This window comes from Puma concolor, chromosome E1 (genome assembly GCF_028749965.1).
Source record: "Puma concolor isolate L17-30 chromosome E1, mPumCon1.1.hap2, whole genome shotgun sequence".
Lineage (NCBI taxonomy): Eukaryota > Metazoa > Chordata > Mammalia > Carnivora > Felidae > Puma > Puma concolor.
In genome coordinates, this window is record NC_141680.1 from 21,586,388 (window position 1) to 21,611,708 (window position 25,321).

Genomic DNA, 25,321 nt, shown 5'->3' on the forward strand with positions numbered 1-25,321 from the left:
GTTTCCTTGGAAAATCTCAACAGTGACTCATCCTTATTTCTGTTAGGAATATTGAAGGTATGGATAAGCCTAAGGGAATAGCCATAATAGCAATGTTTGCTCTCTATCAGGTAGTAGGTTGCTACCATTAAGTGGCTTCTTAAGAGCTTGTAAAGTAAAGCAACATCAGTCATATTCGAAGGAAGCTGGCATTAGGAAAGGATGTGGAGGTCTGAAATGAATTCTCTTTAATTGAGGGTCTCATTTCCTCTCGGTGAGCAGGAATTCTGCCCACAAGGAGTGGTCAAAGGCTCTGGCCCCTTCGGAAGCCTGTGAGCTCAGACGCAGGGTGGGGAGGTAAGAAAGAAGCTCAAAGGTCTGCTTTCAACTGCATCTCTCTACCACTAAGCCTTAGTTTACCCATCTGTGAAATCGGCACCAGGAAGCCTATCTTACAAGGTAGTTCAGCCAGCCTGGATAAAGCAGCTGGCACATGGTGCTCCCACAGGTCACCGGTGTGACAGTGGTCCTGAGAGTCTAAGAACTGGGGAGGATGGAGGCAGCTTTGGTAGCTGCACCTGCTGAACTGTGATAGGACGCTCTGACGATGTTACAGACATCTCCTCATGACAGGAGATGCTTGTGGGATATGAGGAGGAGGAGTGGAAGGAGTAAACAGCATCAGAGTCCAGTGAACACTGGATGAGAGGTGATTGTTGGAACTTGCCTCACCCAATGCTCTACTGAGAGGGCCCAGCCACCCTGGGCTCTGTGCAAGCAGGGGTTACAAGGAGGCAAGACCAAGTGCAAGTCTGCAAGCAGGGTTGGGGGCCTGCCAGCAGAGAGAGAATGGGGAGATGCAGAGACATCACTGGTGGCCTCTGAAAGGAGAGAAAAAAAAATGAATGATGAGAGAGAGAGACAGACAGACAGACACACACACACACACACACACACACACACACAAAGACATCATTCATTTGTGGCCTCTGAAAGGAGAGAAGAAGAAAGGAGTGACACAGACAGAGAGGGAGAGGGAGGGAAGGGAAGGGAGAGGGAGAGAGGGGGTGGGAGAGAGGGGAAGGGAGGGAAGGAAAGAGGGAGAGAGAGATGGAGGGTGAGGGGGAGAGAAGAGGACAGGGAGAGGGAGAGAGGGGGAGAGGCAGGGAAGGGGGAGGGAGAAAGGGAAAGAGAGGGAGAGGGAGAGGGAGAGAGGGGAGAGAGGAGAGGAAGAGTGGGAGAGAAGGGAGGAAGAAAGGGGGAGAAGGGAGGGGGGGAGAAGAAAGGGGAGGGGGGAGAGAGGGAAAGAGAGGGAAGGGGAGAAAGAGAAGGAGGGGTAGGGGGAGAAGAGAGGAGAGGGGGGAGGAGAGAGTCACAGAAGTGGAAGAAGGAGAGGAGGCAGCTCCTGGGTTCTGTGCTGTGCCTGCCGTGCGTGTCTGTCTGCAGCCTTCAGCCACCACAGCCCTTTCTTTGAACGAGCCTCTAAGGCGATCTGCTCTTTGCCAGCCGCAGAGCCCTAACTAAGCAGAAAGAAACAAGAAAGCATACAGACAGAAAACTGCGAGGAAAGGTGCCAAAAACATAGCCATTCCTTCCTCTAAGTGGGGCTTCTATGGGTTCTTGTTTTACTATGTTCCATCCCCCAGCAATTTTCTCCAGGAAGCATGGATTAAGATCTTCTTGGAAAAGCCCAAACAGAAGCACGCCCCCGGGACCCATGGTAGCGGCTGCCATCGCCTGGGCCCCTCTCTCATCCATTCTGGAAGTGCTGTGCCTGTGCTGACCTCGTCTGCATGGCCTTCTCCCCTCTCCCTAGGCCTTCTAGTACTTTCCCTTTCTGGAGCTGGACTTGCTTCCCCTGCACCTGGGTCTTTTCACAGCACCTGCCCAGGGGGAGGCCTCCTTCTATGTCTTGGTTGCTCCCTAAGTTCCTTAGAGACTGCCCTGTTCTCTTGGCCAGAATAGAAGCAGAACGCCCCGGGGCAACTGAAGGCGGCATTTCCAAATGGTTGGGGTCCGAGGCTTCGGTGTCAAGCTGACCCCAATTCCAGGCTGAACCACCTCCTAGCTATGCATCCTCGGGCAAGTTTCATAACTTCTCTGTGCTCCAGTCTGCTTTCCTGTAAAATGGTTTCCTGTTACTTCCACCTTATCGGAGTTGAGAGTCATGCCTAAGATAATAGATACGACACCTTTAGAAAGGTGTCGGCCTCCATAAATATCAGTTATGATTTCTGGAGAGACTTGCCAACACCCTGAGGTCTCTTCCAAGGCTGTGCACCCTCATAGAGGGAGGAGTCCCTGCGTGTGCTCCTTCTGACTGAGGTTCTCTGTGTGGTTAAGCTGAAGCTCCTGTTCTCTACCTGCTGTCACTGACCACCACAGTGTTTCCTGCCATCCTTCCCCCTTTGTGTCTCAGAAGCAGCGGCCTTGCTGATTGGGCTCATCTGGGGCTTGGCATCAGGAACAGCCTGACCACTCTGGGGATTGCGGGGAGCTATCCTACCCTGGCCCATCTGCTCCTGCTGTTGCCTTCCTTTAGGCCTTTTGGGGGAGGCTTGGCGGGGGGGGGGGGGGTGTGCTCAGATCTGTTCAATTCAATGCAATAAACCCTGACTGAGCCCCTATTACAGACTGGTCCCTGGGACAGGCGCTGGGGCCTGCACAGGATAAGTCTCAGTCCCAGAGGAGACCCACGGGGAATTAAAGGACCCATTGTCTTAGAGTGGGTGGGAAGAAGGTGTCAAGCAGGGATGTCCTGGGCCTGAGGGCACTGCGGTAGAGAGAGGCAAGTGTGAATTTTAGGAGCTATGGAATGCTTAAGGACAGCCTTCAATCTCATCTAACCTAATCAGCCCAATCCAATCACTGAGATAATTAAATCTATTCCGCTGGATGGAGGGCGGATGTGTTCTGGGCACATGCTCTTTAATGATCTTTGGGAACTGCGCACTCTCGTCGGACCGGGGTGTAGGGGGTGGGTGTTTTTTCCTTTTAAACTAACTTCAAAAATAGATAAAAATCTTTACAATATTAAGAAAAAATTTTTTTTCTAAAAGGGAAACTTCAGAACTGCAGGCCTTTCCCCGTGGCTTCTGCATGTGCTGGGAACAGAGGCTGTCCACTGGGAAGGTATTGCAGGACCAGCCTGGAGAGGAGGCTGTGTCTGGCTGGAAGGAGTGACCCCCACCCCCCTTTATATGAGCCTGTCGGTTAGAGGCTGTGTCCAAACAATAAAACATGTTTATGTATAGCTGTATTATGCACATCCTTAAAAAACTGCACAACGAATTCAAGAATACACAAACGCACCGTTGTTACAAATATTCCAGGGCTCCAGAAAGAGTGAAAAATCTTGCACACCCAACTGGGCTGCCTTCCCCTGAGCAGCTCTCAGTATAGTAGGCATCTTGCCAGAATTTCTCTGCGTGCTATTTGCATACGTGTGCATTTATAAATACAGAGTTTCGTTTAGCATGTGAGTACTTTTCCTACAAATGTGACCAAACTGCTTGTATTGTTCTGTAACTTGCTTTTCTCACTTACCAATATGTCTTAGAAATTTTCCCCAAGGGACCTCCAGGTCTTTCTTACCCGCTTTAACTGTTGCAGGGAGGTGGGGGAAGGCACATGCGTTTGCCCTCCTCAATGGAATCATCCTCCTGTTGATGAACATTTATAACAGAATTTGTTTCCAATTGGAAACAGAAGCTGTTTCCAATTATTTGCTGTCGCACACAGCTCTGCAGAAAAGATCTTTAGCCATGCTTCTTGGGGGTACATTTGTAAGTATTTCTGTAGGACGAAATTGCTAGGTGAAGGGGGATGGGTGCTTTTTTATTCGGATGGATCCCTCCAAGTCCCCACCCACCTCCCCGCCCAAAGGCTCTACCAGTTTACTCTCTCAACAGCTGGCTGGTCTGCCCTCCATAGGGATGGGTGGCTTCTTTGCTGGCGTCTCCCCTTCTGCCTGTTCCTTTTGCAGTCCCCTGGGCTCTCCTACAGACCTTGGCCAAACGTCATCTTCCTGTCCTCTGCTACCCAACTGTGCCAAAGGCCCCATTCTAAGGACTCCAAGTGCAATCTCAAAACATAGACCAATTAATCAAGGACCGATGACTCTCGTTTTGAAATGATTCTTGTTTTCCACAACAGGATGTGCTGCAGGGTTTGGAGCAATCCATTAACCAATATTGATTCAGTCTGCAAACTCCTTCATTCATTCACTGATTTACAACGTTGGGTTCTGGGCTAGTTGTTTTGGAGCCCTGACCCTCAAAGGGCATGCTCTCATTGGATGGAGCAAGACATGCAAATACCTTGTGTTGCTAGGTACATTTATACATATTATATTATATTATATTATATTATATTATATTAATAGCCACCTGGCTGTTAAACTGTTTTAAATGTTCAAAAAGAGAGGGAGAGATCTCAGCAGGGGAGGGACCAGAGATGCTTTGGGGATAGAAGAGTCTAACAGACCAGCACTAAGATTTATTAGTCTACAGTGAATGATTCCTGGGGCTGTCCAGCCCTTTTGTCACAACATAAACAAACGCAGGGACTTCTCTATCCCCGGGCAACAGTTCTTTTCAAGAGTGAAGGAGGAGGGGAAAAATAGGGTGGAGCTGTCTTTTCCAAGCCTCTCTTCCCCTGCCTCTGTCCAAGGGCTGTGCAGGTCAGCAGGCTATTTACATTCCTTTCTTCCTTCCTTCATTATGGTTGATATTTCTAAAAGATTTGTGATTATCTAACCTCCCCAGTTGGCAAGAAAAAGATGAAATGGCTTTCAGCCTGTGTATGGAAGTGTCCTCTACAGACTTTTTTTTTTTTTTTGCCCCTTATTAAAAAAAAAAAATCAGAAACCAAGGCGACACTGTTCAGAGCTCAGATAGCAAGCTGCTTGTGAATCAAAAGATAACATGGTATGCTGGGTAGCAGGACCCAACCAAAGAGTATTCTGATTTATTAACTTGTCTCCTGAGTAAGATAAAGTGGGTGAGTCAGTAGACATTGGAGCCTCCTTTCCTCTGCCTGGGTCCAAGGAGGAAGTAAGCCATTGAGAGTAAGTTACTAACATCTGATGTCAGTGCAGCGAGGGTCGCAGCTAGCTCTGCCCTGATGGATGGGTACCATACAAGGTCTAGACTTTGGACTCCAATGGGGCTGCCATGTCAGTGCCATTTCCAGCTAATCTCTTTTTTCCATGCACTCAGTAGGGGACTTTTTCTTTCTTTAGTTCCTAGTGTTAAAGGCAGTTTAATTTAGTTACATCAAATCTGAAGGCTAACCAGAGCTTAAATGGACTGTAAATTACTGAAGGGGGACCTCAGAGATCATTCTACAATATTCCATCCATCCATCCTTCCATCTAGGAATTATAAGAGCTGATATTTTCCTTTAAGAAGCTTATAGTATATTGGGGGCATATTACACAGACACATATAACTTTTAATCTATGATGGATTATTTGAGTGTCTGCCTCTCTTGCTAGAAGAAGATTTTTTTTTAATTTTTAAATTTATTTATTTATTTTTGAGAGGGAGAGAGAGTGAGAAGGGGAGTGGCAGAGAGAGGGAGAGAATCCCAAGCAGGGTCCATACTGTCAGTGTAGAGCCTGATGCAGGGCTCGAACTCACGAACCATGAGATCATGACCTGAGCTGAAATCAAGAGTCAGACGCTTAACTGACTGAGACACCCAGATGCTCCACAGAAGATTCTTCTCTCTGAGAAGAATGAGGTCAGTCCTTTTCACTGCCTAACACAGTGTGAGACACACAGCACATGTTCAGTAAATGAGCGACTCAGCAGGAAGTGAGCCAGAAGTGGGGCTGGAAGTTTCAAGGCCTGTGAGGGGCGGTGTGTGGATCAGAGGGTGGCTGCCAGAGAGCAGTGAGGTGATCATTGGTAAGGCGATAGCTGGAGCCACGATGTGGAACTTGGACTTTATTATGTCCCTGGAAAGACCTTCATAGGTATCAAGCAGGAGAGACGCATGATAAAGTAGGCTCTTTCTCTCTCTTTCATGCATCCATTTATTCATTCATTCCATTCAATACAATTTATCAAGCATCATCTATATGTAAGACACCATGCAAAATACTGAAATATAAAGAACAGAACGAAGAGAAGCGTATTTTCAAAGAGCTCACAATCTGGTAGGGGAGAAAGATAAGTAAACAGATGATTATAATGTGTAAATTTTATGCTAGAGATTCACACAGAATACTCCAGGATGGCCTTCTGGAGGAGGTAACATTTGAGCTGAATCTTGAAGGACGCATAAGGGTCAGGTAAGGAAAGGGTGGGAAGGGTGTTGCTGGCAGGGAGAGAGCGGGGAGAACATGTGATGCTTGGGAATAGCCACCCACAGTTTGGGGTAGCTGGAGCATTATGTGGGAGGCTAGGGAGCCGAGGGGTGCTGCTGAAAAAGCAGGCAGGGGCCAGAGCAGAAAGGGCCATGGGGAGACTCCTGGGCTTCATCCAGCAATGAGGACGGAAGATGCTCAGATTTGTATTTTACAAAGAGTATGTTGATGCAGAGAATGGATTGCAGAGGGACTGGATGGGCAGCAGGGATACCACTGAGGCAGCTGTTGTTCTTGGCTAGGTAGGGAATCACAAAAGACTGAATTAAAGAAGTGTTTGGGGTGGGAGATAATAATAACTAGCATCCATTGAGCACTTACTGTATGCCTTCTACATGAAGGCATTCACTCAGTCTTCTAGTTAGCCTCTGAGATAGGAACCGTCATTCCCATTTTCCAGATGAGAAGAAGGAGGCACAAGGTCACTCTCTAGTGAATGCATATTTGTACTCAGACCACTTATAGGGTTGGGGGATCAGCAGTGTTGGGGTGCATGTATGGGGTGGGGAAGAGGATGAGTTAGACTGTTGATTTGAGATGCCCATGGGGCTCTGCTGGGAGGGGTTCAGCAGTGCCTTGGTTGGGAGTAGCCTCTGAGAGTCATGGTCAAGGGCAAGTGCATTCAAGGAGACTACAGGTTGGGAGAGGACAGAAACAGCGTCTTGGGGAATCCATCATGGAAGGTGTGAACAGAGAAAGAACTGCTCATGGAGAGGACTAAGAAGGAAGCCAGACCAGAGGGACAAGTGTCTCAGGTGGGCATGGTCCACAGCTCACTTGCCACTGAGAAACCAGGTAGGGTAACAACTGAGGAGTGAGGAGTATCCCTATCAACAAAGATGGACTTTGGCCACAAAGATTTCATAGGTCACCTCGATGAAGAACAGTTTTGATGGAGCACCAGAGGTGGGCTGGGTAGTATAAGGGAGGTGAAAAAGGATAGACAGGTGTCCAGAATGTTCTGGAGTCTCTTTGTTAGAGAAGGGAGGAGAGGGAGAGGCGCCAAGACAGAGGGGAGGCAGGGTAGAGTGATTTCATCTTCTTACAAGACTTGAGCCTCTTTTTGTGGACTTATCTTGGGATTCCCCCAACAGGGCTTCGATATTGGTTCATCCTAGCCAATCAACAAGGCTTCTCCTCCCTCCTCCACCCCCTGCCATCACCTCCACCTTGATAAAAGCAAGCCCTCATATCATGTAGGAAAAAATGGTGAAAACCTATTGGAAAAACCATGTGGGGATCTGGAGGACTTTCTGTTTTAGAGGCTAAGTGGTAACAAGCAGTTAAGTAGCTAGCTAGTAAATGCTTAGTTGGTTCTTATTTTTATCTATTTATGGGAAACAAGGTACCCTGTAAATCATGGAGAGAATGGCCACACAGCAGGCTCTCTCGCCTCCCGGTGCCTCCCTGGTGTTTTCTGGAGCAGAATCGGATGCTGCCATATTCCTGTGGCTCCAGCTCTGGCAGTTCGGAAGTTGCTGAAGGCGTGTATAACAAGTTCTCTCTTCTGCCTTGAAAAGGCCAAATGGGCAAGCCTCCATTTCTAATGGGAACCGTTAAGCAGATACTACAGGCCACGGGTCTGCCTGTCAGATTGACAAATGAGTCTTCTCTTTTGAAAGTCACTTAGGAAGTTGTATTTGGAAGCTTGAGAGGAGCTGTCAAGAGCAGACGGGGGCACCCTGCCCAACAGCTGAGACTGTTTACTTGGGGGTAGGGTAGGGGAGACTGTTTCTTATTGTGAGCCATGGTAGGATTCCCTCCAAATGTTGGAAGTGTGGCCAACCTACATTAAAGGCAAAGGCTTAAGCTTCTGCAGGAACCAGCTGGGCCCACACATCCTGCCAATGACCTAATTGGGCCCAGCAGGACCCAAACATTTGTATATACCTTTATTTACAGCCCCAAACAGGCTAGCAGGCAGCTGCTTGATGTACGGTATGGTGTGCTGATGGGCGTTCTCATGGTACTTTGGATACACCCCAAGTGAGGAACCAACACAGAGTCTAGGTTTTGGGATTGGAACCCTTCTCGTTCCCAGGGGCTAACGAGTGGTAGTGGAAGGGGTTCTTGGTGAGAACAGGATACCTCTGGCCAGTGATTTTCAACCCTGGCTCCCCAAGGCATTTCTGAAACCTTGACATATAAATCCAGGACCAAGTTTTCCAGGAAATTTTCTGAACAGTGGGGCTGATGGCTACCCGACTGCCCAGGATCTCCAGATTCATTCTCAGACCTACCAAGAGGTACAGGCAAAATGGCTGAATAAATATTTGAATATTTAGAAAACAAAAGTCACCACCAGGCACTTTGAGGCAGGGACGGGATATGATAAAAATCTTCTGATATCAAATCATGACTGAGAGTTCCATCAGGATTAGCAATCACCTTAAATTAGGGCAAAGAGTCTGACTGGTGATGTCAACATTGAAGACAGTTAGTCTCGGGCTCTTACCACACGGAAGTCCTAGCTTTGCATTTGCACATCTATTCGCTCACTCATGTGATTCTCCCCCAATTCCAGAGCTCTGTCCCGTCCCTCTCATCTGTTGCATCCATTCCTATGTACACAGATGGTCTCTACCTGACCCATTTCATGAGCTCTCCATTTGATTAGGGTCTGTGAGTATATTGCCAGAATGATACAGATATCATCTATCACAGTCTGGCTTAGCCTCAGGGAGAAGAACCCTCAGGGCACATTTGCATGGGAGTTTTGGTAGAGGTGGGAGGGGTGAGTCAGGGAGAGCATTAGAGTACAGCACTTGAGTGCTATTTGAGCAGAGGGTACAGATTTGGGCACGAGAGTGCACTCATTCTTTGAACAATGCACATTTACTGAGCTCATTCATAAGCAAGGCACTGATGGTATAGAATCTTGGGAAGCTCCCCGTCTGCGGTGGGACAAGGCCTGATGGAGGCTGAAGAAGTCAGTTCTTAAAAGGCAAGGTGTAAGGAGCAGTGATGTACCAGGGGAAGTCAAGTCCCACAGAGAGTTCTGTGTCTCATAGGAGTGTGACAAAATTGCCAAGAAACCCACCTCATTCTGTCAGTGCTCCAAGGCTGGGAGTGGGTCTTGCTCATCTTCATTTACCTAGCACACAAGAGGTGCTCAGTGAATATTTGTTGAAGGAATAAATGAATGTACAGAGTGTTGAGTGGAGCAACTAGCTGCTTCTTGGGGGTCGGAGGATGGGACAGAGAAAGTCTTCTTAAAGACGGTGATCTTTGAGCTGTATCTGGAAGTGTGAATAGGCCTTTGCCAGGTAGATAAGACAACGACGGGGTGCTGGGCAGAGGGAACAATGGGTTCAAATGCACGACGCAGGCATCGAAGACCACTGAGTGTTTGGCTGGTGTATGGTACATGTTGGTCAACCATCAGAAGCCATTCTTAAGGGTTGAGTTCTTGCAAGTTGTGGGAAGTGCAGGAACTTGAGAGTTTTGGGTAGGGTAACAATGTGATCACCCCGTGTGTGGGTTGACAAAGGGGCACGACCAAAGAGCATGCCCAGAACCCCTCTTCTGAAGTTTTAGGAATGCTATTTACCCCGCTCCTGCTTCTCACTAGCAGGAACCCAGGTTCTGTCCCCCGGACCTGGGGAGCAGGTCTAGACTCCAGGCCTCTGGGCTTCCAGTCTGGTTTTCTCTCCACAGATAGATCTGGGCTCAAAGCTGAGCCCTGCTCTTCCCCTACGATGCAACCTTAAGCAAGTTACTGAACTGCGCAGCTCTGTCATCTGGAACATGGAGATAACATTATCCCCTTTTTGGGGTTGCTGAGGGGGTTCGATGAAATAATGCATGTCAAGCGTCTCTGGGTGCTCAATGCCTGGCAGGAAGTGTGTGCTCAGTTAGAGGTGAGTGGTATTACTCTACCCTTCCAGGGTTCTAGTTCCGCTCTAGTGTATCATCCCACTGTGTGGGTGTCTGGTGGTGATGTCCTGGGATCATGCAGCTCCTACAGTAGCTGAGCTGATCAGAGGAGCCTTTCTCAGGTTGTCTTCCAGGTTGTCCAGGAAGGCAGGGGGGCATATCTTGGCTTAATTGGGTTTAGGGCAAATACTGATTTTAAAAGAGTAATCTTCGGTCCGGGTTACAGCGCAATTGTGTGCTCTTTTGGAATTAAAAAAAAAAAAGAAAAAAATATCAAAGGAAGATTGTACATAATTTGGTATGGGTGGGCTGATTTTTACCACGCAAGAGGACGTTCCCATTCACAAAGGGATTCATGGTACTTTACATCACCAGTGCCTCTTACTGCGCTCACTCAGGAGTCCATTTCCCTCACGTGATTCACACCAACTTTCCAGGAAAGGGCCTCTTGTTCCCCCCACGGTCTTGTCACCCCTGCCCATCTTGCAAGATTCCCTTGAGCTTTGAGCCAAAGCAGCAGAATCCTGGAACGGGGACAAGGTAGCCACTACAGGCTGTAAGAGGAACCATGACTTTATCTGCCACCAAGAAAGAAAAAGCACCGCCAATTTTAACTATCAGATGCAGCTGATTGAGAAACAAATCCCGATTTCAGAAATGTTAAAATGTGAAAAAAAAAAAATACAGGAGACTCTTGAACAATACAGGTAAGCGTGGGTCCACTTACATGAGGATTTTTTTTTGATAAATACAGCACAGTACCATAAAAGTATTTTCTCTTCCCTAGATTTTCTTAACATTTTCTTTGCTCTAGACTACTTTATTGTAAGAATACAGGATGTAATACATACCACATACAAAATATGTCTTAACTGACTCTGTTATCTGTAAGGTTTCTGGTCAACCGTAGGCTATTACTAGTTAAGTTTCTGGAGAGTCGAAATTTAATATGCAGATTTTCAATGGCCCCCGGGGTTGGTGCCCCTAACCCCCATGTTGTTCAAAAGTCAATGGTACCTCTTTTTTTTTTTTTTTTTTTTTTTGAGACAGAGAGAGACAGAGCATGAGCAGGGGAGGGGCAGAGAGAGAGGGAGACACAGAATCCGAAGCAGGCTCCAGGCTCTGAGCTGTCAGCACATGGGGCTCGAACTCATGGATGGTAAGATCATGACCTGAGCTGAAGTCAGACGCTCTACAGACTGAGCCACCCAGGCACCCCCAAAAGTCAATGGTACTTCTTAGAATCACTGAAATGCAGTGTTTGAGGACCTGGTCAGCTGGATACTAATGGCAGAATGAGAACATACCAAAGGCACCAATCCCCAAGTTATACATGGCTGAATATAATTTATTATTTTTTGTTTGTGAAAGAAACCACTAGTTCATAGGCTCTGTGGGGACAGACACTGGGTCTGTTTTGTTCACTTCTGTATCTCCACCACCTCGTTTATGGTTGGGGTTCAACAAATATTTGCTGAATGAATAAAAAAAACAACAACAAAGAGCCACATTATAAAACATGTGGAAAACCCAGAGAAGAGCATAAATCATTCATAAATTCCCCCACTGTGGGTATTTTGGCTTATTTCCTTCAAATCTTATTTCCTATGAATATGCTCTTTTATATACATGTAAACATAATTTATTTTTAGATTTAGCTCTGGGATGTGTTTTTGTATTTCTCTATTAATATGAATGAAACGAGGAAATAAGAAGATGCAGAAATGCTTTGAAGATTTGTAAAATGTTTAACCAAATATCTTATTATTAGTTATAATAATCATAACCATACTGCTATGAATGAGGCTGATTTTCTGAGAACAGACTTCAAAGCAAACAACAGATTTGTTCTCTGAAGCTGGGAATGTGTGGTCCCTGCGTCCTGTCCTGTTCACCATGGGGAGTCCCTGTGTTTCGTTTTGGGAAGAGTGAGAGGCTCGTGGTTTCTTAGAAGTCCTGAGCCCCAGCTTTCCCACCCAGCCCAGAAATATCTTTAGTGTCACTAATGGAGCGTAAATCCTTGCCTGGGAAACCTCAAGCCTGACAAAAGATTCTACTATTTGCTCCAGCCAGTACCTGAAGATCGGGCCTGTCTCCTTGTCTTTGTGGGCAGATAGGAGCCTAACTCTGGCAAGCGCCACTTAGCAACCCAGGTGAGTTTCGCATGGACTAATGTCCCCTTCCTGCTTGCTGTCATTTTTCACTTCGCTGACTCTGCTCCAGGCCCCTCTGGTCCCCTCCCTTCCCCCTCCCTTTTCTTTAAAATGCCCAGTCATCTCTGTATAAACACACGTTGAGTCCCGTTCATGCTGAACCCTTGTCCCTATTGCAATGGGGGACAAACTTATTTTTGATTAAAATCTGTCCTTGCCACTTTAACTAGTGTTCAGGCTTTGCTTATCGCTGGCAGTACTTGAAAGCCCATGAGGCTAACAGCTTGGGTTCTGGGCTCACCAGGGCTGTCTGTCCGTCGGCATGCCTTGACTTATTAGTCCATGTTCTCACCCTTCCCAACTCAAATCCTCAGCCCTGAACTTGGCCCCTGGCTGAGGCCCCTGCCTCAGCCTCTGGGGTCTGTGGAGGCCAGCCAGGCTCCCAGCCGCCTCTGCCCTTGCCTCAAAGCCAACATCCCCACCACCGTGTGCTGCAGTGGAGGCTGATCTTGGCCTTCAACAAGTACCCAGGCATTAAGTACAGGGAACAGTTTGGGGGCCCCACACCATCAATGCCTTCCCAGAGATTCAAAAGCATAACTCGCTTAGAGATTTCAAACCAGTTTCTAGGAGCGCCTGGGTGGCTCAGTCAGTTAAGCGTCCGACTTCCGCTCAGGTATAATCTCACGGTTTGTGAGTTCGAGCCCTGCGTCGGCTCTCTGCTGTGAACACAGAGCCCGCTTTGGATCCCCTGCCCCTCCCCTGATCTCTCTCTCTCAAAAATAAATAAATGTTAAAAAAAATGAAACCAGTTTCTAATACAGAAGGTCATTTTATAAAGTGGCTAAAGGGCTGTGGTCAGTACTAGATGAGAGATGACATTTAAGCCCCATTTTAGAAACAGCTGAGCACATAAGTTGCATGTGTATTTCTTCGCTGACTATTCACTGTTCTGATTCTCCCTTCCTCACCCTCTAAACCCAATGCTCCCACCACTCATTGACCTCTCTCTTTGCCTCAGCCTCCCAGGGTGGGTTGTCTCAGATGATCTGGTTTAGGACTCACAGTCTCTCCAGTGTTTATTCCAGGTAAACCAGGAAATAAGAGAAGGAAAGTGTCCCTGTGTCTGTCTGCAGTCCTGCTTTGAGACCTCCTCCCTATTGAGGATTTGTGAAGTTCTCCCTTCTGAGATGTGAAACCCACGTCAGACATGAGGCTGCTCCAGTCCTCACACCCCTGACACGCAGAGTTGATGTAACAGTCCTAGCCGGCTGGAGGGTCACCTCCCTGGTGTGAAGCCAGAGAGAGGGGGCAGGAACGGGCGCAAGAGACTCCCCTCCACTTACACTCTTATGAGAGTGACGGCCCCATCCCTTTTCCTTTTTGTAGATCACTGTGAGTCGTATCAACACTGGCTGGCAGGTTCCCTTGGCATCCACCGATCCCCTGCCCTCTCAAGAGATTTTTTTTTTGCCCCCAGAAAGTTCTAGAAAAAAACCCCAACCAATTCAGTGAAAAAGAAAGTAACTCGGGTTTCTCTCACACCCAACTTTAGGAACCGACAATTGGGTTACAGAGGTTAGCTGACACCCTTCTCTAATTTCTGGGTCAGCCCCTCTCCTGGACCCAGCCCTGCTCGGGCCTCCTGAAGGCTCAGAGTCTTCCAGGAGTGGGAGTCCCATTTCCCTTCCTCATGGCTCTGCAGGCGGCTGGTGTGGGCCCGGGACCACTGATCCAGGGAGCCCAGGAACTTACCCTCTGCTCCTGGGTGGCCACGAAAGTCTGGAACCCTGGAGCCACCCCAAAGCCCAGCTCTTGGATGAAAGGCGGCTCAGACTGACTGTGGATCTGAACTTTCACTCCTGCTTCAAACGTCGTTTCCTCTGAAAGAACAAAGACAGACAGAGCCATGGGTCAGTGACAGCAGGTGCTCACGGAGTCTTGGGATTGAGAAGCTCAAAGGGACGTTAGAAAGGTCACATGGCAGACAGCATAATGGCCTGAAAAGACATCCATATCATCATCCCTGAAAAGTGGGAAGACGTCACCCTGCATGGCAGAAGGGACCCTGCAGATGCGATTAAGTTAGGGACCTGGAGATGGGAAGGTTATCCTGGATTATCTGAGTGGCCCAATGTCCTCATGAGAGTCTTCGTGAGACGGAGGCAGGAGGGTCAAAGTCAGAGAGAGAATGGAAGAAAGTGTGCTGCTGGCTTTGGTCGTGGAGGCAGGAGCCACAAACCGATGGATGCAGGCAGGTGCTAGAAACTGGATAAAGCAGGGGGATAGATTTTCCCCTGGGGCCCCCACAAGGAATGTAACCCTGCCAGCCCCAGATTTTAACCCAGTGAGATAGGTTTTGGACTTCTGGCCTCCATAACTGTGACATGGCAAATCTGTGCTGTTTGGGGTCACTGTTTGTGGAATCTGTGACAGTAGCGGTCAGAAGCGAATTCAGGCCAGTTAGGCCAACTCTTCGCTTGGGTCTCCAAAAGCAGAAAATGGGATTATGAAGTGAGTCATTCGCCTTTATTTTATTCGCTAGCTTCTCTACTTGGCCATGAGCTGAAGGTGAGGGGATCAGAGGAGGAAAACATGATGACACAGTGGTAGAAATAAAAATACAGGACTTGCTTGTATGCCAAGGTGCCCGCCCCTTGGAGCTTCTGGAGGTGGGCAACTGGTAGAGAAGCTTTGGCCTCTCTTTAATTTGGCAGGAGAAATGGCCCCTGGCAGTGGGAGGTGGCAAGGGTGGTGGAAGGCGATGGGATAGCAGAGCCTGGCTCATCTTATAATGTTCAAAATTGGTGGAGGACCCTTTACTGGGTCTCCTCTGTCTTGCTCTTTCCAGACAGCCTGCAGAACGAGCTTTCCAAAATGCAAACCTGCACAGGTCTCTCCCGTGCTGATAAGGAGCCCAGCCTCCGTAACCTGCTCCTGTTCCAGCCTTGCTCTGGGCAACCTCCTGCTTCATGGCACCATGTGTCCAACCCTCCAGGGCTGCCCAGATTGGTTGTTACTCGTCTCTGCTCTGCATGGAGGCGCATGCCTTTCCTTTTGCCTGGAAAGCCTTTCAAACTTGTCTACCCGGCCAATCTCCCTACGCGTCACTGAAGATTCAGGCCCCCAACCCCACCCAAAGCAAACCCTTCTCTTGCTCTGTTGTATTCTTTCCATATGCCTGAAGAAGCTTCTGCCACACCAGAAGAATCCTTTATCTGACAGTCTTTCCACCAGGGTGGAGCATCCTGAGGCCAAGTTCTGGGCTATCTCCCTGGACCTCAAAGGCCCTGCACAGGGCCAGGCATATAGCAGGTACTCAGGGAAGGGCTGCTGAGTGAATAAGAGATTTGCGATTCAAACCTCACTCAGTTATTAATGGGCAAGGCCAATCTAGAGTCCAAATCAAGGAGTGTTCTAATTGAAGGGAATGGAGGGACACCTGGGTGGCTCAGTCAGTTGAGCACCTGACTCTTGATCTGGGCTCAGGTCATGATCTCGTGGTTCATGAGTTCAAGCCCCGTGTTGGGCCCTACGCTGACCGTGCAAAGCCTGCTTGGGATTCTCTCTCTCTCTTTCTCTCTGCCCCTCCCCCATCAAACTAAAGAAATAATCTTAAAGAAATAAAGAAATGGAATGGGGAGAGGATGGGTAAATGAAGGGATGAGGGAAGATGGCGTGAGGGAGAAATGGAGGTCGAGGTTGGGGAGGGAGGCAGGGGTTTGTTAGCACTGGGGCTACAGTCTGGGGATGAACACCGGAGGAAGGAAGGGCTGGGGCCAGCCATGGGAATGGGCAAGACTCACGGACAGCCTGTGGGCCAGTGATGGAGGCAGGGGAGGGTGCAGGAGCTGGGTGAGAATTCCAAGGTAGGGGTACATGGGAAGAAGGGCTTAGTAGGCACACAGGGGTTAGTGGGAAGGACAGGCAGGAGTTTCAGAGTCCAGACTTGGAACCCAGTGGCTGACATGGGATTTAGGCAGAAGGGACCCTCGGCCAGGAATCCTTTCATCATGATTTCGTGGAACTGGAGAGGATCCCAGGCAATCCACAATCACACCCCCTTCCCTCCAGCAGTCGAGTGTTCTGCTATCTCTTTACTCAGACTGTCCATGAAGACTGCTGCCCGAATGTCCCGGGATGCCTGTGTCCCTTGTTCCTCCCAGTACCTGTGGCCTAGCAGATGGACAGGCCCACAGGTGCGTCAGGGAGGGGGAATGCAGGACAGGGAGGAGGGGGGAGTACAAGAGAGGGAGGACGGTGGAAGGGGAGGAGGGGTGAGCCTGCCCAAGCAAGGGGTTGAAGAGAGGTCAGGAGCCCAAAGAACAGGCTCAGATGGGGAAGGAGCCCAGTGGCATGATGCTGGGATCACGGGGATGCCTGTGCTTGGATGAACTGAAAGTCTGTTCAGTGGCTGTGGGGGGCAGAAGGGGAGACATGCCAAAACTTGTTTTCTGGAGCTCTCGGAAGCTGCGTGCCTGCTGTATAACTGAGCTTAGAAAACCTTAGAGCCAGTAAGACAGGCTCAAAGGAGGGGTCCCTTGGCTTACAGGGAGAAAATGAAAAGTGAAGCCTTTTCTGTCAGAAATGCTTCAAGTAATGGGCAAAGCAGACAGGCCAGGCATGCCTGCCTTGTGAGAGCCGCCTAAGGCCAATCAGGCTGGGCTGGGATTCGGAAGGGAAGTTTATTCCAGAAGCAGCAGGGGCTGAGGCAGAGTAAATTCCTAAATAACCTCCTATTGTTACAAATATCCAGCAACAGGATGGGCACAGAAGAGAGTGATGGATAAGATTTCCACTCTCTTTAGAGAACTTCCTGCCCAGATGGAACGTTCTAGAATCCGTGCTATCCAACATAGTAGCAGCTAGTCACATCAGGTGTGACAAGTGCAACTGAGGAACTGAACTTTTAATTAACTAATTAATTACCTCCCCCCCCCCCGGCTTTACTGAAGTATAATTGACAAATTGTCAGATCAAGTATACAATATGATGATGTGATACATGTCCACATTTTGAAAGGGTTTCCCCATCAAATTAATTAATACACCTATCACCTCACATATTTACCTTTTCGGCTTCCTTTATTTATTTTTAATTGAATTAAAAAATTTTTTTTTAACTTTTATTTATTTTTGAGAGAGAGATAGAGACAGAGCACGAGTGGGGGAGGGACAGAAAGAGAGAGGGAGACACAGAATCCAAAGCAGGCTCCAGGCTCTGAGGTGTCAGCACAGAGCCCCGCGCAGGGCTCGAATTCACAGACTGTGAGACCATGACCTGAGCCGAAGTTGGACGCTTAACCGACTGAGCCACCCAGGCGCCCCTATTTTTAATTGAATTTAAATTTAATTAATTAACTTAAATTTTAATAGCCACAGGCGGCCGTGACCACCTCAGTGGGCAGTGCAGTTGTAGAATGTGAGCTGCGAGCAGACCCCAGATGTCTCGGAGCATCAGGGACGACAAGGATGCCACCCCTCTGCTTTCCTAAACAGGTGCTCCTGGGGGTCTCCGGTCTGGAGGCCTTGGGTGACTTGGGTGGGGCTCTGGGCAGCAGCTGGATTCTTGGCCAGCCCACGACTAGATTCCCAGACCCTCTCTGGCCCTGCTTTTCCCCAAAGCACTACTGATTCCCAGATTGTTTCTCTTCCTTCATGGACCTGCCTTCAGCTCTCTGTGGGTCATTCTCCAGTCTGATTAGGGAACAGTCCCCTTCTAGTCTCTGCCCTATGCCTGCCCACAGTCTTTTATGTTTCCTGCCTGGACATGGATGCTATTAGTGCAACTATGAAGACCTAATTTAAGAGCTGAAGTTATCAAACACAGACGATTAGAGTCAAAGGCTCAGATCATGTGCCTCAGAGGTTCTCAAAATGGAACACACATCAAAATCACGTAGGGAGCTCTGGATGATGATTTTGGGGACCCACTCCTAGAAATTCTGATCCGGTCATTCCGGGGTGGAGCCCAGGTATCTGCATTTCCAGAGATTTGGCGATAGGTTACCTGAGGCCAAACACATTTGGGCAAGCAGTGATATAGTTCAGAGAGGGGAAGTGATTTGCCCAAGGTCACACAGCAAGTCAAGAGCAGAGCAAGGGCTAGAAGTCAGGTCTCCTGATTTCCAATTAAACACTCTTTCTACCTCACTAGGGGTGTGGTTTATTTCCACGAGCAGATGCCCTGGTTCCTAGCTCTGGGTTTCTTTCCTTTTAAAAAACTTTTTCTTAAAATTTTATTTATTTATTTTGAAAAGGAGAGAGAGAGGGTGGAGAGGAGCAGAGAGGTGGAGTGAGAGAATCCCAAGCAGGCTCTGCCCTGTCAGCGCAGAGCCCTGTGCATGGTTCGGTCTCATGAACGGTGAGATCATGACCCGAGCCGAAATCCAAGAGTCGGACCCTTAACTGAATGAGCTACCCAGGCATCCCCATAGTTCTGGGTTTCTGATTGGGGGTTGGAGAAAGGGAGTAGCTTTTTCACGCCACATCCCCTAAAACCCCCAGCGCAGTGCCTGGGACCGGGTGGAGTTCAGTAATCGCGAACGAAGCAAATGAGTGGGAAAGAGTCCTCTGCCGAGTCCACCTTTTCCTGCCCTTTGGCAGCTGGGAGTCTGCCCAGGGTCTGGTTGGACACAGGGACGTGCCAGCACCACATGCTACCTGTCCGTGTCACAGGACTTAGACGTCTCTCCCACTGAGATGGAGGTGGGTTGTGCATAAAACAACAGCGGCTGCAGCAGCAACTGTAACAGTAACAGTATCTGGACCACCCACACAACTTTTGGGTCCGGGCGCAAAATGAAAATGTGGGGCCCTGATTGAAAAAGGATTAAGAATTTCAAGGCAGCCAATCGCAGAGCGTTACACAGAGTGTGGCTCTTCTGAGCATGGGGGTCTGTGGGACTGCACACATTGCACATGTAAGGAGCCAGCCCTGACGGTAAAGCAGACTGACGTGGACAGAATCATTCACAGCCTCATATTCCCCTCATCACCAAATGATTCAACACTGAGCTGCTTCAAAGAGTGCAGGCCCCTGGTTCAGTGAAGGATTTGTTTACACATCATGAACACCAGGATTCAAAGCCCCCGAGAGATAGAAAGAGCTCGAGAGAGAGAGAGCACAGCAAAAGGGGAAGCTGCTACGAACACAGTGCTAGGAGCACTTGTTAATTGCGACCAAACAGGAAAGATAATGTTGAATCAGGAGGGAGGCAGTAAAGTGCATTCACCCTGCAGAAGCCGGAATACTGTAGCACTTTTTAGGAGCACGGCCATGGCCGGCCCAAGGTGAAGTCTACCTGTAGAGCATTTTCTGTGCGTGCAGAAAGGCTTTGGAACCTCTGCGGGAGGAGACCGGGAAGCAATGGGCAGAATGCATAATGGGGCTGGGAGAGTACATCGCAATAAAAGAGGCTTAAATCTTTAATCTTTGCAAATTACAGGAAGCATGCCGAGGAAATAAACACGAGGGAAGTAGGAAGGGAAGATTTTCTGAAAAGCCAGAGGAATTTTCTAGGCTAAGGCAGGGATGTGCTGATACAAAGCAATCCGTGTTGGCGGAAACTGACTTTATAACAGTGGCAAGGGTAGCTAGCTGGAGGGGAGAGGGTAGGAGGGAGGAAGCCACGTGGGGGGGTTGTAGTGGAGGATAGTTTCTGTGTGTCCCCTGGACTGTCCTCTGCACTCTGCTCTTTGCCCTGGGAGCTGAACTTGTATAGACTGACCTGATGGGCTCCCTTGGCCCCCGTTTTCCAGTTGGGTTCGCCAGTGGTGTGTCAGCAGGGAACCGGAGGAGAGAGGAGTCAGTCTGGGACATTCAGTCTCTTAACTCTATGTGTCGGATCACTGCGAGTTAGTGTATGACACTTTAGCAAGCCGCAGCTCTGGGTTGGGGGGGCGCTGAGGGAAGCCCTCTGAGATTTCTCTTTCTCTGAGTTCTGGTGCCAGCTCTTTTTCTGCTTTCCTTAGGCATGGTGGCGGCTGTCCTGCTACCGGGCCCAGGACAACGCACCCCCCGTATTGCCTTCCCTAAGCCTTGCCCACACCTTGGTAAATAGTCCTTCATTCATCTTTCCTTGTATTGCCCGGTCTGTGGGTGCTGTCGATTCCCTTCTTGGGTCCTCACTGGTGGAGCTCCCAGAGGGCGTCTATTACCTAAGCTCTGAAGGACAACAGGAGGCACCCATGCAGCACCAGGTACTGATGACAATCGTTGTGTTTGAGCACTCCCTAGAGAGGAGACCTCACTGCCCACGGGACGGTCCATGGTTCTCCAAGTTCACCCTTACATTGAGTTGAAAACTGCCTGTTTACAGATCTCCCCCCTGCTCCCAGCTCTAACCCTTCTTCCACCTGCCACCCCCCTCAAGGATCAAGGATAAATAGTGTGACCTCCACCATGCTAATCTTCCCCAGCAGCACTGACCCCAGTGTGCCTTCATTTCTGGAGGCTTTGCTAGCGGAGGTATTCTCAGAGGGGTGCATGGCCTAGAAGGGCTTCTGTGTGCAGGAGCTCAGGATCCTCTCCCCACCTTCCACAGGACAGCCAGTAGCCTTCACTGTATATGGACTTCCTGAGGGCACTGGGTGGGGCACTGGGTGAGTAGAGCTTGCAGGCACCCAGAGTAGAGAACTCTTTTCCCCAGAGAGTGAGCTAGGCATTCTAAGACAGGTGGATACATGGCTCTTCTATTTGGTGAGTCAGAGCCAGAGAGAGCCTCGGACAGCTGGTTAAATGCTTGGGCCTCTGGGTTCAGACGGGGTAAGGTCAAGTCCCGTTCTGTGACCTTTGGCAAGTTATTCAATCTCTTGGAGCATCGTTTTCCTGCAAAATTTGCAGAATGAGTTGGGACATAATAATGGATCCGTCTTCATAGGACTGTTGACATTGCACAGAAAGCCCTTAGCACAGAGTCTGGTGATTAAGAAAGGCTCGCTAATTGGGGTGCCTGGGTGGCTCAGTTGGTTGGGCGTCCGACTTCGGCTCAGGTCATGATCTCACAGCTCGTGGGTTGGAGCCCCGTGTCAGGCTCTGTGCTGACAGCTCAGGGCCTGGAGCCTGTTTCAGATTCTGTGTCTCCTTCTCTCTCTGCTCCACCCTTGCTCACACTCTGTGTGTGTCTCTCTCTCAAAAATAAATAAACATTAAAAAAAAATTAAAAACAAAAAAGAAAAGCTTACTAGTTTGTAGTGCTATCATCATCATTTTTCAGTGTTTCTGGCTTTCTACAAAATCCACCTAGATCAGCTGCTCTTTCCTATTCCTCCTTCCTCATGTGACTCCCTGCATCTAGACTGGCCCTTCTTCTTTCCTTCCATCTGGTTGACTTCACCAGCTTCACTGTCACTGCCTCCTGGGAGCCTTCCTCCTTTGGATGCCTTACCTTTTTCATGTAACTCTCTGTCTCCACTGAGATTGGGAGACCCTTGGGGACAGGGTCAGGGTTTTATTTATTGTATCTGCATAATATTCGGCACACAGGAGGTGTCATACACGTTTTCAGAAGTGAGCAGAAGTGCACAGCTGATCTCTGAGACTCACGGAGTCCCACCTTCTCATTTTTACAGCTGAGACAGAGATGCCGACAGGATGACGCATTTGTCTGGGTCTCACAGTGAGCTTTTGGCCAAGCTGAGTCCACACAAGGCTGAGCCAGCTCGAGACCCTCTTCTCCAGTCTCAAGGTGGCAGGTGGTGAGTAAGAGACGGGTGGGCAGCTGTGTAGGGACTTAAGCTGAACAGGGGCAGCAAAGACCGCCTGTGACTCCCCCATGAAGGGACCCAGCTTGTGTTACCATCTTGTGTGGCTGCTATCTGCCTGCTTCTGCTGCCCATGACGTCATGGTGGCTTAGCCATGGGGGACAAGACTCATCTTTTGGGCCTCACTATTCTGCGTGATCAGGAAGAGAGGCCTGGAGTGTCCAGGTCCATGTTGTCCAGGCAGGGGAGGGGCCAGGCCTCTCAATCCACTGGGTCACCCCAACCTCCCAGGGGCTTCTCTGGCTGCTACTGTTGACTGGATGCTGGGGCTTGGCCCTGCAGTTCTCTGGGACTGGGGTGCGTGTGTGCGTGTGTGTGTGTATGTGTGTGTGTGTGTGTGTGTGTGTGTGTGTGTGGTGGGGCAGACAACAGACAAGGACACATGCAGCATCGGGTCAGCAATGACAAGTGCTGGGGGGAGAAGCAGGGGAGAGGACAGTGAGACAGGATGGGCGGGGCAGGAATGACTCTTCCAGATGGGAGGCAGGGCAGGGCTTTTCGGGGTGATGGCGTTTGCACAGGGAACCGGACTGAAGTGAGCAGGTGGGTCATGGGATGACCCAGGGCAAGCGTTCTGGGCAGAGGGAACAGCAGGTGCAGAAGCCCTGAGACAAGTGTGACCTCTGCCTATTCTAAGAGCAACAGGGATGTGGTCAGAGGCCAGATGGTCACTTTATTGCTCCTTACGGTCACCCCAAGAGGCAGGCTTATTACAGATGAGAAAACAAATATTTTACAGATGAGGAAAAAGGCTCAGAGCAGCCAGCTTGCCATAGTCACACCATACAAATCCAGCATCAAACCCTGGTGGTCAGTATCCAAGGCTCTGCTCTTTGCCCTCCAACAGCCGACCTCGCTCAGACATTGTGCCTTTCTGGTGTCACTGGTCCCATTCCCCATTGAGTAGTTCCCCTTTGAGAGCCTGCGGGCCAGGACTCTGAGCCACTCAGCTTTGAATCTCCTATAGGACGTGGCAAACAACAACATTGGCACATGTATGGTAAGCTTTGGGGTCTTCACAGACTTGCCTAATCAGATCCTTCCAGCCGTCCTGAGACAGGCATCAATATCCCCATATATTTGTGTATATATATATATATATATATACACACATATATATGTATATATATACATATATATATATGCAATCTTATATATACATATATATTGTATGTAAGATTGTAATTTTTTTTACATCATATCCATTTTACAGATGAAGAAACCAAAGCCCAGAGAAACTAAGGACTGCCCCAGGGTCTATGATTCATGGCTGCATAGAATTTTGCAACTAAGGAGAGTCTTTGACGCTGTTTTAATCCAACTAACTTTTCATCTTTCGGGTAAGAAAATTGAGGCCCACAGAGAGGGCAAGTGGTGGCCTGGCAGAGCCCAGGAGCCAGATATCTTGACTCTTCACTCTCCTCTGCTCTTTGCCAGTAGGCTAGAGGAAGCAATGGTCCCAGGTAACAAGCCAAGAAGGTTTCAAGCTGTATAGGGAAGGAGGGGGAGAATAGTTTAATTGACACTGGGTTCAGCAGCCTGTGTTCTCTCCTCTCAGAGTTCAGGGGAAAGCTCAGTGTGGGACAGTGGCCATGGTAGGGACTGAGGTCCTAGCCCCAGCCCTTGAGAGCCCTGGTGGAAAAGGTCTGCCGAACACTGGGCAGTCAACTGGAGGTGCCATCTTGGTTCCTCCTGTTCTTCTAGCATGCACAGAGGAATCAAAGGAGGCCAAGGTGGGCCCCTGGAAAGGGAGCCAAGGCGGGTCTCAAGAAAAGCATGGGCTCTGAAATCATGGAGCCCTGGATCTGACTCCCAGCCCCACTGCTTAATAGCTGTGTGACCTCAGGCAAGTTATATTGCCTCTCTGAGCCTTAGTTTCCTCTTGTTTAAATCACTGATCCCTCAGGTTCCTTTCAGCCCTGAAATTCTGTGAGCTGGGGATCATGCACAAGTCTCCTAACCTCACTGCATCTCATTTTAATTTCCTGAAAACTAGATTAAAAAAAAAAAAGACATGACCGCCCAGCACTCACAAGTCAGCAGAGGCTGTTTTGTAAAGAAACCCTGAATTTCTGCCCGGCTAAAATCGGGCCAAGGGTGCTCCCCGCCCGCCCCTCCCCTGACAGGCCCCGTTGCACGGCGTGTCTAGGTGAGCAAATCCAAACCCAGCGTGGAGATGGGCACGCTCACGCTCCATTGCTCACAGGTGACATTTTGAGGCTAGGCCAGCTCCAGAGGAAGAAAAATCAGCACTGTGTCCCCAAGCTGGATGGGCTGCAATTATGTCTGTTCAGGGCAGCGGCATGAGGTAGTGGGGTTCTCACTAACAGCTCCTTATCAAGTGGCCACAACAGTTTGGTGACGGCTGCAAAGCTTGGCTCCTTCCTGCAGAGCCTCAAAGATGACTAAGACGTGCTTTGGCAAAAATGTCACCCTGGTGAACCAAGTGTTCTTCTATTTTTCTGTTTTCATTATTAAGGAACACTAACTCTTGGTGGAGAGAACCAAGGGCCAAATCAGAGACGTGATTCAAGGGCTCGTCCCAATACTTCTTAGCCATGAGGTCACGGGAAAGCCACTTAGCATCTCAGAGACTTGCTTACTTACCACATCTGTTAAATGGGTTAATCTGTTAAATGGCTAGAACTGCTCTATGTCATAAGAGTGTATGAGGATCAGAGAATAGAAGGCAGCTGAAGGACCTTATATACTGTAGAGGGACGTGCCCACGTTGGGGAAGGAGGGGTTCACGTTGGGTCAGAGATATGCAACAGAGGAAAGTGGCTTCACGTGACACATTCCTGTTAGATAGAATATTTACAAAACATACATCAGTGAAGGCACCCGTGTAGAGTTGGGTCTAGTCTCATTGCAAAAAGATTTATTCCAAGGATTCTTTAAATAATGAGTTTCCCTAGTGCATCCAGGCTCAGAGATTATAAATTATTTGCTAAGAAGGCTGATGAGTCTGGGTGGGCAACCAGCATGCAGGAGCAGGAGATACCACCCTTGAAAAGCCATCGGGAAGAGCCATGTATCCAAAATTAAAGGGGAGGCTGGTGGATGATTAAGATTCTACTTACAAAAATTCTGATTTGCACGCGCTGGTGGTGGAAGCTAGGTACAACCAGATTGCTGAACAGAGCACATATATAGATCGTGATGTAATTACAGG

At 48.9% G+C, this 25,321-nt stretch overlaps 1 protein-coding gene across 2 annotated transcripts in view; it reads right to left on the reverse strand.

The window, feature by feature from the left end:
• The window catches only part of ASIC2 (acid sensing ion channel subunit 2), a 1,013,600-nt gene that overhangs the window by 49,219 nt on the left and 939,060 nt on the right, over positions 1-25,321 (reverse strand). For both annotated transcript variants that reach the window (XM_086686618.1, XM_086686616.1), the window contains exon 3: positions 14,137-14,264. In XM_086686618.1, the coding sequence (XP_086542744.1) occupies positions 14,137-14,264 (128 nt within the window). The remainder of the gene's footprint in view (positions 1-14,136; positions 14,265-25,321) is intronic.